Source organism: Cryphonectria parasitica (assembly GCF_011745365.1).
Source record: "Cryphonectria parasitica EP155 unplaced genomic scaffold M406scaffold_4, whole genome shotgun sequence".
Lineage (NCBI taxonomy): Eukaryota > Fungi > Ascomycota > Sordariomycetes > Diaporthales > Cryphonectriaceae > Cryphonectria > Cryphonectria parasitica.
In genome coordinates, this window is record NW_024468912.1 from 4037940 (window position 1) to 4054987 (window position 17048).

Genomic DNA, 17048 nt, shown 5'->3' on the forward strand with positions numbered 1-17048 from the left:
GCGGAGACGGACGGGTTCAGGTGTGACATCTCTTCTGTGCTGAGATCGATGCGAGGACAATGCGCTGGGGTCGACGTCTTCGGTAGCAGCCTGCCGAGTCCAAGGGATGCCGAGGGACGGTGTGGGTTCGACCAGGGGTCCATATAGCAGATCGATAGCTGCAGAGCCGCCGCCGCCGTCGACCGGGGGTGGTAAGAGGAGGTGAGAAGAAGAGGATCTTGGGTCGTCACTTCTTCACCTGGCGCCGACAACATGCAGATCAGGGACGAGGTGCCCAACTGCTGAGCACGACAAGAGTCATCAGCAAGCCAGACGTTTTCCCGCCCGGCGGAGCTTGGGCAAGCTGGGGGAGAAGAGCACCTGACCACACGAACGGCGGGGTTCGTCCGACAGCAGGCAAGTCAATCAATCAATCAATCAATCTCAATGGCATTCTGCCGTCCCTTGACGCCGGCACGGTGGCTTCTGACCGACTGATTGACTTGATGATGATGATGATGATGATGATGATCCATGTAGGCATGGGGTACACAAGCATTGAATCGCCGAAGACCGGAGGAACGATGGAAATGTCTCGGTGCCAATTCTCTATGGTCTGACTTGACCTGATCCGATTTGACCTGACGAAGCAGCTTTAGATTGAGGGCTCCTGGCTGCTGCCACCTCTAGTGCATAACTGATCAACTGGTGGTGATGGGTGGTGGACGACAAGGGAGGGCAAACGATGAGGAGTGGGTGGGATATGACAATGGGCAGGGCGAGGTTTGGTTGAGGGCCAGACTTGGACAGCCATAGGCGGTCGCGGGTGGAGACGTGGAGAAACAAGGATAGCGTCAGTCAACCTTAAGCGCCAATCAGAACCGTGTGGCCATCACACAACAGGGGGTACCTTGCATAAGTGCTGTAGATGCACCAGATGAACCACCAATGGCGGAGCGACCTTTAGCGCCCGATGAACGTTTTCTCAACCTCACCTCGTGGCTGCGTCGAGCCCTGCTGGGGTCTGGTCTCCCCTCCCCCCCGGCTCCTGCCCCTCCTCCACTATACGAATGAACCTTTCCTTCCCATCTTCTTCACTCGCTCCTCCTCGTCCTCTCTTACCGTAGTACTGTCTACAAGTATAGTACACCTTGTTCTAGTACTGTACTCTGGTATCTCGGTACTTTGCTCAGGTATTCCCCTCCTTGTGTGTGTGAACCGCCCGCCCAACGTGGCGATGAAAGGTCTACCGAATGGGCCCTGAAGGGGAGTTGGGCCCCAGAATCTTCACCGTAACAGGGAGGAAAAAAACAGGAAACCATTCGAAAATCCCTTCGAGGCGGCGAGGCCCAAAGTGCAGGCCACTTTTGCTCCGCAGGGCAGGGCGCGTGGGATGATGGGGTCATGGTGATGGTGATGGTTGGGCTTTGAATCCCATGACACGACATGATATCAGTTCAAATGTCAGGGCAAGCAATCAACAGGCCAGTGGGCATAGCACCGCGGAGCGCTGCGGAGTGCAGCGCAACACGGCACGGCACGGCGGCATATCAGGCATATTCGATTGCTGCATGCCATGTACTTTTGACGAGTAACCAATCCATGTCAGGTACAAGACACACACGCGCACACACGCACGCACACACACACACACACACACATACAGACAGACACAGACACACACACACACACACACATGCATAGTACGACCCCTCACAGATGACAACCCCATCAGCATATCCATCCATCCATTCACCCCAGCCATCATCATCCTTCTGTCCCCTCGCGTTCCGAACAGCTCGCAGCTTTGACAGCTGGGTGGCGCAGAAAGCAACAGTAACAGATATATGATCAGACGGACTAGGTATCGCTCATTTATCGTAGCCCTGCAATTGGTCTCTGCGGCTTCGGTCAAATCTCGAGGGAAGCACTGTCCAGGTGACGACAATAGGCCAGCATGATACAGCAGGAAGTGGAGGCTAATTGAGGTGGGACGCTTTTGCTTTCTAGGTACTTTATTTTTGTATTATGGTACCAGAGTACCTTTGAACCTACCAGCACACGTATAGGGGCAAACTACTGCATCTCGCTCCAGAGGGGTCACCGGCTCTTGCCCTATTCCGTGTGTACTGGGTCTGTTGCCCTTGCCGTCTGCTACTGTTCTGGGGACCTTATAGGCCTGTTGCGAGAGTGCTACCCTTGTCTAGGTTGCCAGGATCTTCCATCGCCATGCGAGTGCTGGTCCTCTCAAGTTGTGAGCCTGAGCAGAACCTACGCTGGTCAGGACCCAGCAATACCGACGGGATACCCGCAATTGCCTTATTCTCTCTTGGGAAAAACAAAAAAATGGTACAGGAGTGCTTCCTATCCATAGGAGTATCAACCGTCGCCTCACAACCTTTTTGGACCGTCTTCCTCATCCTTGACAGCAAGAGAGAAGCCTCGATTTTTTTTTATGGACTTCTTTAAGAGATCGTCCATTGACAGGCCCAGGGCCCTGTCGATTTTAGGCGCTGAAGTCGCGACTTATTACCCTTGCCCTTGCTCTTTCCTCCCCCCCACCTTCCCTACAACCACACCTACAATTTGCTTCCCGTCTATGTTTAATTCTTCCCTCCTCGTGGTTCCTCATTCACTCACCTACTCACACACTCACACCCTACCTCCTCTTCTCTCATCTTGCATACTTCGTGGCGTTTTTCTGTCAGACTCTGACGAGACAAGAGGTCGTCTTACGCAACAAGAGAAGCAAACAGCACAAAACTAAGACTTGGAGACAAGCGCCTGACGCCGCCTGAGCGAATCCCTCCGTACCGATCTCTTGACACCCAGCCGCTCCGCCCACGAGGCGGGTAACCTATCACTAGGGAATCATTGCCGCGCAACATACATGTCTCCTGCGTCTAAAAGACGTTTCCCATCCTAGCCGTACGACTCGGGGTCCGCCGTGCCTGACATTTCCTTACACGCTCCACTAGCTTTTTTTCTGGTTTCCTCTCGCCCTTGTCTCTTTTCTCTTCTTTTTTTTTTCTTCTCCTTCCTTTTTCTCCTCCTCCTGCTGCTGCTGCTTCCTCTCCCGCCTTCCCCCTCGTCATCGACGACAACGTCGACGACAACGACGACGACAAGACAGAGGTCATAGCGCGCGCACACACAACGCCAAACGCAACACAAGTGTATCCCCATACACCGCAGCCGCTCCTTCTTGCTCAGCTGCTCACCGCGTGTGTCATATATCGGCCTTGTTTCCGCCACAACTGAGACACCGACCGTCCAGGGAAGAAGCTTCGCCCGGGAGCTGACAGTAGGCGTGTTCCATGTGATGCCTGGACGTTCAACGGTGTAGCCCGATCGCGCGACCTTGGTCCGTTGCGACGCTTTTGGGGAGGGGGTGTTTCTTTTTTCCCCTCTGCCTTCTTGTCCCCACCGCCTGGTATGTACCACCCTTCTTCTGCCCCCCTCCCCCCACGTGCCACACAATAAAGAGAGAGAAAAATATTGGGACCTTCGAGAAGCCCCTCCCTCTATTCTAGAGGGGGAAAATCCACTTATATAACCTTCCTGCGGCCATCCGGCTGACCGTCCATGGTGGTCTGCTACACAAAGATCACGAACGAAGCATATCATGTCCGCCGCGGCCACATCTTCGCGGCCGTCGATGGGTCGCTCGGCGTCAACACCCTTGTCGTCGAGGCCCGATACGACGAACTTGGAAACCTTCAAGATGTCGCCCAAGTCGATACTCCGGTACTTTGACCCAACCGCCGCAACCGCCTCCATGTTCCTCTACGCCCAGGGCAATTCCGTCGTGTGCTGCCACCACGACACCCTAACCATCGAGAGGAGATTCACCCGCCATTCTGAGGAGGTCCAGATCCTTGCTGTCGACAACCAGAGCGAGCTGGGCGCGGGAAGGTTGGTGGTGAGCTACGACTCTGGCCAGACCGCCATAGTATGGGACATAATGTCTGGCGAGGAGGTGGCCCGTTTCGCGTCTTACGAACACCTGACCGCTGCCGCATGGATGAGAAACGGCAATGTTGCCTTTGGTAAGTTTCAAACCCAGGATGTGTACACATGCATATATATATATATATATATATACATATATATATATGTGTGTGTGCGTAATTGTGTGCGTGCGTGCGTTTTTGTAAACTCGTATCTAACATAGGATGCAGGCAACACGCAAGGAAATATCATGCTCTTTGAGCCGACAACGTCAGAACACATATCTGCGAGAACAATTGATCAGATTGCGGTGACAGCGCTGGCACCATCAGCAGACTGCCGAACATTTGCTATTGGGTGAGCAGCACTTGTGTAACCCTTACCCCTCTCCTTTCAAGGGCGCATGCTGACCAAAAGTCCAGATACCAGAATGGTTCCCTACTAATAGCGACTCTACAGCCGCGATTCACCATCTTGCATAATCTGACCACCTCCAGAGGCCCTTCGCCAATCGTAACGTTAAATTGGCATGCATCATCGTCCCGTCAAAAATCGGACATGCTGGCCGTCCAGACCAACGACGGTGATTTGAGGGTCTGGAGTGTGTCTAAGGCTTACAACAGTGCAGACCCAGCCAAGGTTGTGAGAATTCTCAGAAAATCCGAAAATTACATTGCTGGGGCCAACTGGATGTCGTGGTCCAAGAACGGAAGAATTATTCAGTACTGCGAATCGTGAGTCTTTGCCTCTCTCTGAAATAGCTGACATGAACGAGACTGACCATTTGTTTTAACCACAAAAAAAAGTGAGACCTTGTCTTGGGATGTCAGGACTAAACATGTCACATATGATAAGATACCAACACTGGAGCATATCAAGGGGCTGGCAGTATATGGGCCAGGGGCAAGCCTCTTCACGCTCGGTGCAAACAATACCGTGCAGCAGTTTGATCTAAATGCTCCCGCCGTGATGGTGGCCAACGTGCAGCACCCTGCCAACTTGCTCCCCCCGTCGCCACCAGTTTCGATTGAGGAGCAGGAGAAAGGAGCAACCGCGGCTTCTGACTCCGAGACGGGCTCCATCCAGATCAGCGCAGATATCTCCGAGAGCGACGAAGACCCCGCACCTCCTATGGCTAGAATTGCGAGGGCAGGAACGATACATGCCCCAGATGAGGACCCGTACCGAACAGCGAGTCCTGTCTCGAGCCGGAGTGGTGTATCCGATGTGTCCTCGACCAGCTCGCGGACTCCTGGGCGCTACCAGGCTTCACTTCAGTCTCGCGGCTTGACTGACAATACCTACATTTCGACCGGCTCTTCGACTCCATCGTCCGCGGTCCAGGGCAAGGGCAAGCGGGAGAGCTCCTCGTACTCGACCAGCAGCCTGAGCTCGGTCTCCATGGGCTCCTCGACCAGCCGCCCGCGACACAAGCCGTCCCGTCTCAGGAACGAGGTTCCCAGAAGTCCCGACGACGCCAAGGTGAAGGATCTGTTCAAGTTCACCCGCAGCCGTCTTAGTGACCTGGCCTATAAGCGGCCGCCCATGGTGGATAACAGCCGCCTGACAAACGACGATCTCCGCCGACAGATGCTATGTACCATCTTTGGGTGGACCAAGGAGGCTGAGGACCTCGTGCGGGATGAGATGAGCCGACACCCACAGGGCACACCCACTCGGATCCTCCTCGCGAAGTGGCTAGGCGATATCGATCCCGATATCATGGCCACGAGTTCCGAGAACATGACATCGTCGGATTGGATGCTCTTGGCGCTGAGTGGCATCGGTGGCACAGCGGCACAGCACAAGCTGGGCCAGGCGTACGTACAGCGACTCCTCGAGCAGGGCGACATCCACTCGGCGGTCACGATTATGATTGGTATGGGAGATCAGACCGATGCCATTGAGATTTACATCTCTCACAAGAGATTCCTCGAGGCATTGATCCTGACCTGTATCTGCTTCCCTTCTGTCTGGGAGCGACAGGCGCAGATTGTCAGAAAATGGGGGGAATGGGCCGTTCAGCACGGTCACCAACAGTTGGCCATCCGATGGTAAGTTGCAGCGGCAGTAACCCTGAGAAAATCCTCCTTCTCTCTTTGATTTTCATTACTGACGAGACATTAGCTTTGCCTGTACTGAAAAGGAGTCGTCTGAACCTTGGGCGTCGCCTTCAGCACAGCAGATGGCTTTCCAGAACATCAACGTGGCGGTGACTGCGAGCCCCAGCATCCCCGAGATCCTGAGCCCCCCTCTGTCACCACCTGGCTTGAACCGCGGACCTCAACGGAGCATTGCGAAGACGTCTGCCCTCAAGTTGATCACATCCTTTGGAGAGCAAAGTTCCAAATCCAAATTCTTCTCAAATAACGATGGCGGCCAGACTCCCATTGCTGCTGGTGTCACCCCGATCGCCGAGTCTGCTGTCTCTCCCAGAGCGGAGGAGATGTCCAGTGCCTTCCTCAAACCGTCCAACCGCAGTGCCTTCACCACTCCGACGACTGCACGGCCACAGGGCAACTTCAATCGAGGACGACTCCCCTCCATTGGTGAGATGCCGAGCGACAACAACCTGCGACACACGGCAAAACTCAGCGGGAAGCCCGCCCCTGGCATTGAGAATCTTACACCGCCACTGGATGCTGCCTCTAGGCACGGCCATGGTCATACCCGCAAGAGATCCACTGATGATGGGAACCTCTCCAAGGGCCTGTCTCTGCAGCGTGCTGCGACTGCCAGCCCGATGATGATGAGGGATACCCCCCGCAAAAGAGAGCCGGCACCGCCTTCCCCGGGCCCCGAGTCCCAGGCAGCTCTCTTGGCAAGTGGTCGCAACAGCCGCAACGGGCCTCGTGAGCGCATGCCAAGCGGTCTCGAGCTTCAGCTTCAGTCCCTCGATGATGCCGTCTCTGGCAGCGATGTGACCTCCCCAGAGCAGTCTGTCTCGTCTGCTCGCTTCCACTGGCCATCCAGGCGCCGCGGCCCAGGCTCCATCTCGAGCGCTGCTTCGGGTGCACCTTCTGGTATCTCCACCACATCCAGCAACAAGCAGCGCGGCCACGGCCAGAAGACCCTGGACGACTACATCAGCAGTATCGAGGCGGCCAAGCTGCGCCAGCAGAACAACTCCCGCGGCCAGAGCAGGGATGGACGAAGCAAGACCCGTGACAGCAGCCGGACGCGCACCGCAGGCTCCTCCCAAGAACAGTCCACCGACGACCGCGGTCGCACTTCGTCTCGAGGATACACTCCTAGGGGTGGCAAGCGGTCTCCCAGGTCTCCTGTTCCAATGTCTCCCGAGGATCTTCTCAACCTGAGCCAACCCGGGTATGACGAGCATGGTGATGAACCGGCCAGCGCCCGCAAGGCAAGCACTGTTCGGGCCTCCTCGAAGAGCCGGACCCGTCGGGACTCGAGCCGCGATGAGAAGAGAAATCTTGCTCCCATTGAGATCCCTCGTGGCCGGAGCAACGGTCCACAAGGATCGCGGCCTCGGTCCCCAACCTCTCCGGTCCCCATGTCAGCTGGTGGTGTCCAGCATTTCCAGGGCTCTGAGGACGAGGAGGATTACAAGAGAGCCAAGGAGGAGCAGGCTCGGTTCCGCAGCAAGGCTAGGTCCCGTGGTGGCAGCAAGTCCCGCGAGCCCTCACCCAACCAGGGCGTTCGCGACCACTCTGAGAGCCGTCACCGTCAAGAGCACAACGGCTCTGTTGAGCACAGAGTGAGGACCCCCGGCGTCCACTTCGTCAAGGACAGCCACGCTGGCGACCTGAGAGCCATGAAGGATGAGCGCCAGCTCAAGAAGGAGGCCGCAGCCCGCGAGCTCGAGGAGCGCCGCAAGTCTCTTGCCAAACGACCCCTTGCGCCCCCGATCCCTCACCCTGACGAGCTGTCTCCTGCCCTCTCCGCCGTCTCTGGCATGAGCATCCCCCGTGCGCCCACTGCGCCCAACGACTTTGAGCTCCCCAGCACCACATTTGTGGAGCCCAAGCAGCTGCCTCCTCGAAGCCGCACTGCCGACCCCGAGAGGCGAAGCATGTACGCACAGCAGCCCACGCGTCCCGTCATTGGCCTGCCTGCAACTCCCAAGGCTTTCCGTCTGGTCATGGACACGCAGAAGCCCTTGAGCCCCGAGGAGCCTGTACCGCCAATTCCCCTGACCTTTGCGCAGGCTACGTCGCCGCAGTCGCCGCACGCGTCTCACCAGACCAAGTCGCCCAAGAAGGACGCCTCGTCTCCAGGCGCGGGCAGTGCTGGACTTACATTGCTGCCCTCGACGGTATACCAGCCGCCGAGTCGGCCGGCCATCCAGCGCTGCGTGTCCGCGCCGCCAGAGGAGCCTGTTCCCCCACAGGCGCTCCAGGGCTACGGCCACGGTGTGGGCAGGCTCGCGAGAGGCAACTCTCTGAGGAAGCTGAGCACGCCTGACGCCCACTCGGGGTTCAGGCGCGCTGTTGATGATAACGATGTCATTGTTGACCAGTCCAACAACAACAGCCGCCCTTCACACGATGACCAGGTGCCTCCTCCACCTCCGCCCCCGCCCGTCCTGAAGGAGCTCCAGCACCTTGCCATCCCTCCCCCGCCTCCTCCCGCTCCCTTGCCCTTCGTCCATGGAGGCAAGGCCCCAGTTGTATATGGTGGTAAGACCTCGGGTTCCATTGAGGTCGTCATGGACAGCGATGATCAGGCCCCCCCTGAGCACAGCGTGATTCCCCTCACCGAGACAACCGTCCCTGTCATCCCGGCCCCCGCGCCGCCGTCCTCCCGCGGTCACCATCGCGGCCGCAGCAGTGTGGACAACAGCATCGCCGGCCGTATTTCCCGTGCTACTGAGCGTCTGCGAAGCTCGTCACGTAGCAGAAACAACTCGAGCGTCGTCAGCCGCACCAAGTCGCCCATCGAGGTTGGCACGCCTGCGCCCTATGAGAGCATTCCCATGCCTGGACATAGCAAGTCGGGAAGCATCTCGGGCCCGCCAGTCAGCTTCCACAACCGCGAGCTGAGGAGCCCGATTGACGGGCGGCCGCTCAGGGACCTCCCTACTGGGATGAATCCTGGAGACCTCATCTGAGGCGGACAATCTCTTTTACCTGTTTTCTTTCCTCTTTTTCCTTGCTTCGATTTCCATTTCTCCTTCTTTCCTCCCTTGCAGTCTGCATCTGCTTGATTTGTGTGTCTTTCTTTCGAATTTTGCTTTTTTTCTTCCTTTTCTGTTCGCTTCGAGCATGGCGGCTGGCGTTCTGACTTTGTTGTCTACACCGCATTCGATACCAAAATTTCTTTGATGACGACGGAAGCTCGAAAGGGAACAATGGACACGTGGTTTCTTGAAATGTTGAGACTCGTGATCTTGCCACTCCTCCCAGAGTTTTGTTTGATTTCTTTTTTTCTCCTCTTTTCTTGCACTTGTTTTCAGGGCAACAAACACAGTTTGGATCTTTGTATAATTCTCAACATTCCTTTTTACATACTTATATCTCTCTCTGCATGGCATATTTTACCATTTTTGATCCCTTCCCCTGTCTTGTCTCTTATCTCTCTCACACATTCTCATACTCGGAATGGTTCTTCTTCCTCAGCTTGGAGGTCTTAACGAAGTGACGAAATCGGCGGCTAGAGGGGTCAGGACGGCTGTCCGGCGGTCCTGCCACCCACCCACCTCTTGCTATCCTAATGATCCCTTTTCCCATTCATGACTTGATGACGGAAGGGAAGGCTGAAAGAGAAGGATGGAAAATGAAGATGGCAACAATGGACGGCAACAGAAACGAGACATATATATTCTGGAGGAACCACAAAATGACCGACCACCACCACATTCTTGAAGCCCCCCCCCCCCCCCAACAACACAAAATCAAACAAACAAAATTCTCAAATCTCAACTCGGGTCTGATAAATGCTGCCTCACGGCGTCTTCTATCTTCTGGAAATCTTTTTCCCATCGTTGTCGAGTTTTTCAACGATGTTTATTTCTCTTCAACTCTTCTTCATTCGCGCAAGACCAAGTAATCCTTCAGAGGAGGCAAAAGGGGACGGCAGATATTATTAGGTAGTAACTGTTAGTTTGCAAAGCAGAATACAATGATTGATTGGATTTTCTATATATAAAACCACCATGTGTTTTGCAATGTGTTAGATGCGACGTTGTTCATTTAAGTCTGATGTCCTGAAGTTTTGGAGCGCAGGTGTGTTGCAAAAACCAAAAAAGAAATAGTAACAGGAGTCAGCTCGAACAGGTGGCCTCTGCAAAAGTTTCGATACTTAACAGGATTCACTACAAGGCCCTATAGCGCCCCTACAGCTTCAGCGCATGCATGCGCCTAACTGAACATGCAACATGAAGAAAGAGAGGACCCAACAAAAAGACATCGAGAGGAGAAGGAGGATGTCTACTACAAGATAATAGCGAGAAAAAGAAAAGAAGAAAAAAAAAAAATAGGAGTTGACAGCTCCATCTCATTGCACTACCCCAAGCCCACGACCGTGTGATCCAACACGCCGCGCAACAGTGAAGACGCCTCTGCAGAGTGAAACCTCCCTCAAGAATCGTCTTCGTTGCTTCAGGCCACAAGCACAGCATCGCTGGTTACCCGAGCGAGTGGGTGGCCGCTGCCGCGCTCGCGCTGGGCACAGTCGGTGGGGTTCTGATGGAAATGGAATAGCGCCGATGAGAATATTGTGTGTCTCCATCCCGGTTAAGCCATTACAGCTAGTAATTTTAGTTTTTCAAATGATTTATATAGCCAAGCACTTTGCTTAGTCATTCGGTCTGGGCTGCACGCCTTTTGGGGGTATGGAATTTGAGTTGGCTCCGCGTTTATCGAATATGGTTAATTGATGATTTGATATTAGTCTTTACTTTCTTTTTCTTTTTCTCAATCTTTTTTTTTTCTTTCTGAAATCTGGTGGTCCTTTCAAGATTTTTTTTGGGTCAATCACGGTAAAAGTTCAGGTGTAGAAGAAGAACGGACGCTGCTGCGCATGCACTCGAACCCTGACGCAACTTCAACTACTAGAACTGGCTCTCTCGACCTCAGCCCTCGGCCTGCTGCATCAACGACAGCAGCAACAGACAACGGCAGCACCACACCAACTGCTTGTTGTTGTCCACCATCTAACATAACAGATACAGCCATGATGGACAGCTGATAAGGGACAGCAATTGCCACAGAAAAGCAGGCAGCATCCCACGAATGAGGCCCTCTGATCAGGTGCGGCGGCGTTGACGATCCCAAGCCCTCAACGGCCTTCCTCCTCCTTCTCCTCCTCGTCCTCGACCTCCTTCTTCCTTGAAACGCAAACACAGCCGACCATGCTCACGACATCACCACACCTCGAGGTCCGGCGGCCCTCCCCGACCACCGCCGAATTCACAGTAACAACCAGTCCGCCAGCGACCATCTCCAACCGCCTCCTCCTCGGCATCGTCTTCCTGCTGCGGCTGCTCCTGGCGCTCGCCGTCCTGCTCCTCCTGCGCGCGACATGGACGCTCCCGCCGCCTACGGAATATAGCACGACCACCACTACCCACGCGAGAACACCAGGCACTGTCCTCGGCAGCGGACACAATGGCAGCACCGTGCCACAGGCCCATTATTCCTACCACAACCACAACCACCACCACCACCATGACGGCAACGTATACCATGCGCCCACGACAACAGCATCAGTACCAGCACCAGAATCACTAGCGCCCATCCCTCCCCAACCAACCACCCTCCTGACCCCGGCCTGGCTCCCCTACGCCCTCGCCCACCTAGCACGCACCCCACCAGGCCGCGCCCTGACCTCCCTCCCGTCCTCGGCCTCGCTGCCCCCCTCGGCCCTCTACGCCCTCTGCGCGGCCCTCCTCTACCTGACCACCCTGCGCGTGCACACGACCGAGTCCCTCCTCGTGCTGCGCGGCCTGGGCGTGCAGACCAGCTCGACGGGCGGCTCGTACCTGGCCAGCTGGCGCGCCGGCACGCGCTTCATCCCCACCGAGAAGATCCGCGACGTGCTGATCAACGAGGCGTTCCGCGGGTTTGGCGTGCGATACTACCTGGTGGTGGTGGTGGACGGCGAGGACGATGTCGTCGTGGTCTTTCCGCGGCTGCTGCCGGGGCGGGGGATTGTGGAGAGGGTTTGGAGAGGGGTGAGGGGGTGTTTGTGGGAGCCGCCTGAGGGGGATGGGATGGTGGCGAGGAAGGTGGTTGAGGATCGGGGAGGGAGTCATGGATAAAAATAAGAGGACAAGCTGTACATGCTGAAAAAGGGGTTGGCGACGGGCTACGTATAATTTCTTTGGGTGGGTGAACGGTTGGCCCTGGAAATATGTATATATGGCTTGCTATTATAACCGGCAATTAGCTGCAATTGTGTCTAATGACCATCCTCCATCTAGTCATCTCCCCCTCCAGTCTCCATCTTGCTGCTCTTCTCTGCCTTGATCACCTCCCTCCAGTTCCCCCTCGCCCTCATCTCCTCCGCATCCTTGAACCCTTTCCTCTGCGCCCACCGATCATTCAGCTCCTCAGGGCTCGCAATCAGGTCCTTCTTGAGGACCGGCACATAGGCCCCCACGAACCGCGGGCCATTCCCCCCTTCGTAGACCCGCGTGCTCCTCGCATTCAGAAACCTAGCCTCCACCGAGCCCTTCTTCACAACCTCTCCCTCGGGCACGCGGTCCATGTCCGTCTTTTGCGAGACCAGATCCACCAGCCGGTTGGCGAGGATCTCGTCCATCTTGCGCTCCCGCCAGTAGGACCACAGATCGCTGGCCAGCCCAGAGGTGCCGTGCAGGTTGAGCGGGCTATCGCCCTCGCCGCCGACGGACAGCCAATCCAGGTCGTCTCCACTTCCTGCTGGTGATGGTGGTGGTAATATGGACCCTTCGGTCGTCGCAGGGCTATGTGCCGCGGCCGCTGTGCCGTCGCGCCCAAACACGCAGTCCCACAGCACCAGCGGCGCATCGTCGGCCAGCACGTAGTTGGGCCGCCTTGGGTTGCGGCCGACGTCGAGGAGCTCGGCGACGGTGGCGGGCGGTTCGAGGCCCTGCCCGACGAGGAAGAGGACTGCGACCATGCAGCGGATCTGGTGCCACAGGAAGGCGGAGCCGCGGACGTGGAAGTAGTAGACCTTTGGGTAGCGGTTGGTGGGGGCGACGAGGCCGTCTTCGCCTTGCGAGGACGAGGAGGAGGAGAAGGACGAGGAGGAGGAGAAGGACGAGGAGGAGGAGAAGGACGAGGAGGAGGAGAAGGACGAGGAGGAGGAGGAAGAAGGGTTGCGGAACTGGGGGCCTGTGAGGTAAGGGAGGGACGTGTCGACGCCGTCCACCTCGACGATGTCGGCCTCGTAGATGCGGCGGACAAAGTTGGTGATTTGCTTGGACGGGTCGACCTTGCAGAAGTTGCGGAAGTCATGGAGGCCTTGGAACATTTTTGCTGCCTGGCGCATCGCGTCGATGTCGAGCCAGCCGTCTTTGGGTTTGGAGGAGGAGGAGGACGATGAGGATGATGATGATGGGGCGCGGCCGTTTTCTGTAGCCCGAGCTTTCTCGAGAAAGTTGGGGAGTGGTGAGAAGGCCGGCTGTGTGAAGAAATAGCGGTACTGCCTCTCGCGACAGCTGAAGCGTGCCGAGAACTCGGGCGGCGGGTTCGGACACCAGGCGTAGACTTTGATGTCAGGGGGCAGGATGCGGTTGAGCACCTTACAGTACTGAATCTCTTGCTCCACGGGGAACGGTGTGTCGTCTTCCTCTTCTGCTTCCTCCTGCTCCGCCTCCTGTGCTTCCTGTTGTGGCGAGGCCTCGGTCATCGTGACATCCTTGTTGTCACCGTCACCACCCTCACCTCCCGTCGTCGTAGACACACCACCGGCCTGCTGGCCCTCCACGACGGCCTTCTGCTTCTTGTCCTCCTCAGTCCTCCTCCTCCTCGCAGGCTTGTTGCTCCTCACCCGCAGCGCAACCACCTGCCCAAAAGCGCTCACCCCGCGGTCCGTCCGCCCGCACTTGGAGTACTCGCACACGTTCCAGTCGACCTCGTGTGGCCTGTCTGGGGCAGGGAACACAAGGCATGCCCGCACGAGGGCCTTCCACAACTCCTCCTCGATCGTCGACAGGCTGCCTGACGACTGGTACTCGAAGCCGTTGTAGTTCTTGCCAATGTACGCGAGCTTGAGCGCTATGAAGCGCGTCGTGTACTTGGAAGGGTCCAAGGGTTTGGAGGACTTTTTCGCCTTCTTCTTGGCGGGCTGGTCTGGGTCGCCGCCATCCTCTTGGGCGAGGAGGCCTGTGGGTGGTGCTGTGGATTCTGGGAGGGCATCATTGGTGGTGGGTTGGGAGGCCAGCTGGGACTCGAGCTCTTTCACCCTCCTTATGAGCTCTTCCTTGGGCCACTTGTTGTAGTCAGTCATCTTGACGACTGAAGTCAATGTCCTCCTGAGAACCAAGACGGGCCAGAACAGGAAGAGCGGGCGTATGCAGGAGGAGGATGAGGACTGCCACAGAGGCGAGGAGGATATGCGTCTGCGGTTGTGTATGAGGAGTTGGACGGAGGTTTTGAGTTCATGCCATGCTGTGCCGTGACTACTTATTCTGCGTGATTTCATGCGGGACTTCCTCCACTCATCCTATAAAAACGCTGTTGTGAGGGTTTCTCAAGCAAAGGGGATTATTTCTGCGGCTATCATGTGTTGCGAGAGATGGACAAACAGAAGTGGTATTAGTACTGTGAATTTTACAGTACCTTGTACCATGTAGTACAGCGTAAAATTCTTATCGATAAGAAGCTCCCCCTCGGATCATATACTGTCCCTCTTTCTTTTCTGCAGACAACAACGAATGACCCGCCTCCACTATCCAATCACACAAATTTCCAGCATATCATCAGAAACAAGCAGCATCTTTATGGAACCTTACAAGGTATCGATCCTAGCGTTGGGTGACGACAAATGTGGGAAGTCCACGTTCCTGTCGTGAGTGCGCTCAAGTCTTCCGTCCATGCCTGACAACCCCTAGTACTTCAATAAAGTTAGGAGGACCAGGACCCTTGGTAATTTATACTAAAGTAGGCCTGGCTGACATAGAAAATAGGCGCATCAGAGGGGGAAGCAATGGCGTAAGGGTCACGAGATTGAATAAGGTGCCCAGCAGAGTGAACGATAAAGAGCAGCCGTTCCTTCATCACCTTGTACAAGGCCCGTTGCGGTTCCAACTGGAGTTTTCCGACACTGCCAGCCCCCAGGACTGGCGAACTCTCAAGCCTCAGATCATCCTGCTCTGCTTTGATGTAAGCGAGCGCCAGAGTCTCGTGAACATCAAGGACATTGTAAGTCGCCCTTCCCGTCGCCCCTCCCCCCCTCCACCCCCCTCTTTTCCCAAGAAATTCATCTCCTTCATCAGATCCTGACTGACAAATTGTGGTATGTGTGTGTGTGTGTGTGCCTGTCCCGTAGTGGATCAAGGAAGTCCGCAAAACGTTCCCGGACGAGAGCAACATCCCTATCGTTGTCGTGGGCCTCAAGCGGGACCTGAGGCCCAGGGATGCAGATGACACATTTATCCCACCCAATGAGGCTTACCAGGTTGCCCAAGCAGTGAGAGCGGATCGGTATATTGAATGCTCTGCCCTCAATGGTGACCTCCTGGATATAGCATACGAGGATCTCCTTGATGTAGTTGCTCAGACAGCTTCTGAAGAGGGCGGCCAGAGTAGCGGAGGGTGTGCTGTGATGTGAATGCAGATGAACAGGGGATGCATGGGCCCATGGTCAGCAGATGAGTTGATGTTTGGTCCAACTGTGGAGGATAAGACCTCAGGCAGCCTCTTCTCCCTCTTCTGCATGCTCCCTAACAGGAAAAGGTCCAAGCACCTCCTCGATGATGGTCTGGATCTCCTGCTGCTGGTCCTCTGTAAACCGAGTCATGAAGTCCTCGATGCAAGAACTCAGGATGGCCAGGTTTTCAGGGCGCACATTGAGGATCATGATCATCTCACCCTTAGTGAGATCATAGTTGTGCAGCCTGTCAACCAGACGATTGATGGTGAAGCCATTGTAGGTGATGGGCTGCTGGCTGAAGGGGTTGGGCGATGTCTTGAGGTATTCTAGGACCTGTGCTTTCTCTGTTAGCTTCCATAGTGTCACTCATCTTCATTCACAATCAATGAAATGGGAATGAGAGAGAGGCTTGCCTCCTTGACGATGGTCTGCACGTTGCGTGGAACCTTTTTCCTGCGTTCATGGTCTTTGAACTTGTACTGTTCATTGAGCAGATGTTGATAGACCTCAAAGTTGGTCAGGACAGCATTCTGAGACTCGAGGATCTTCATGGCAACTAATAGCCCGGAGAGGTGGTGGACAGGGAGGAGAACAGCTGTCGAATCTGGTTCCTCTACTGAAGCAGCAGGTCGTGCAGTTTGCAGGTCCCACGTCAGACCCGAAATTCTGATCACTCCTTGTTTTGAGTCTCAGCTGAATGTGCTGATGAGCTACTCCGTCCTTAAAATGTGTGACTAGCTGAACGGTCTGGTGGTTATGATGCACTGCAGCCAGATTGGTTTTGGTGGTTGGTATTTGTGGGTAAAGCACTTTTGTAGTACTTCATCAAAAGCCGGCGGAAAAAATTGCCTGCCACACTCTCCACGACCCAGTCTGTGGAGCCTTGTCTAATTTTTTCAACACTGTGAACAGCAGGGTGTGCAGAAAGGAGAATGGCTATTGGAGCTGGCACTGGGAAAGATCCAGCCTGGGTTTGGCAGGTTGAGTTTTTGACAGGCAAGTTTTGCAGAGGGGTGTGATGGATGGATGGGTGTATCGAAAAGTCTAACACCAAACTCGAGGGGCATTTTGGAAGGGAGGGGCACATAAGTTTAGTCACTGTGTTGCAATCAAGGACCAATGATAGGCCAGTCCTACGATCTACCCCACCTCAAGTTGCCCATCTCTAGGTGAGCAGGTACGTACCCGTGTGTTCCTCCCCGAGTTATCTTCTGTTGAGGAATGAAAGTAAAGCGGTGCTCTGTAGAAGATCTTGTAATGTTCTTGGTGCAACGGGATACACGATTGTGGCATCATCTGTAAGGGCAATGCATTCATTGTCTATCACTTGAAGAGCAACTCTGCATGAAGAAAGG

At 55.4% G+C, this 17048-nt stretch overlaps 4 protein-coding genes across 4 annotated transcripts; 2 read left to right on the forward strand and 2 right to left on the reverse strand.

The window, feature by feature from the left end:
* Positions 1–11245: 11245 nt before the first annotated feature.
* On the forward strand, positions 11246–12154 carry M406DRAFT_339559 (uncharacterized protein; the record flags this gene model as incomplete). The annotated part of the gene is made up of 4 exons (XM_040921456.1): positions 11246–11392; positions 11478–11482; positions 11598–11602; positions 11709–12154. The coding sequence occupies 4 exons, from the start codon at positions 11246–11248 to the stop codon at positions 12152–12154; spliced, it is 603 nt and encodes a 200-aa protein (XP_040777268.1).
* Positions 12155–12312: 158 nt separating this feature from the next.
* On the reverse strand, positions 12313–14328 carry M406DRAFT_68667 (uncharacterized protein; the record flags this gene model as incomplete). The annotated part of the gene is made up of 1 exon (XM_040925189.1): positions 12313–14328. The coding sequence occupies one exon, from the start codon at positions 14326–14328 to the stop codon at positions 12313–12315; it is 2016 nt and encodes a 671-aa protein (XP_040777269.1).
* Positions 14329–14821: 493 nt separating this feature from the next.
* M406DRAFT_256783 (P-loop containing nucleoside triphosphate hydrolase protein) lies at positions 14822–15651 on the forward strand (the record flags this gene model as incomplete). The annotated part of the gene is made up of 3 exons (XM_040917124.1): positions 14822–14889; positions 15008–15242; positions 15370–15651. 3 exons carry the CDS (start codon positions 14822–14824, stop codon positions 15649–15651), a joined length of 585 nt encoding a protein of 194 aa, XP_040777270.1.
* A 78-nt stretch (positions 15652–15729) lies between these two features.
* Positions 15730–16244, reverse strand: M406DRAFT_339562 (uncharacterized protein; the record flags this gene model as incomplete). The annotated part of the gene is made up of 2 exons (XM_040921457.1): positions 15730–16026; positions 16107–16244. 2 exons carry the CDS (start codon positions 16242–16244, stop codon positions 15730–15732), a joined length of 435 nt encoding a protein of 144 aa, XP_040777271.1.
* Positions 16245–17048: the final 804 nt, after the last annotated feature.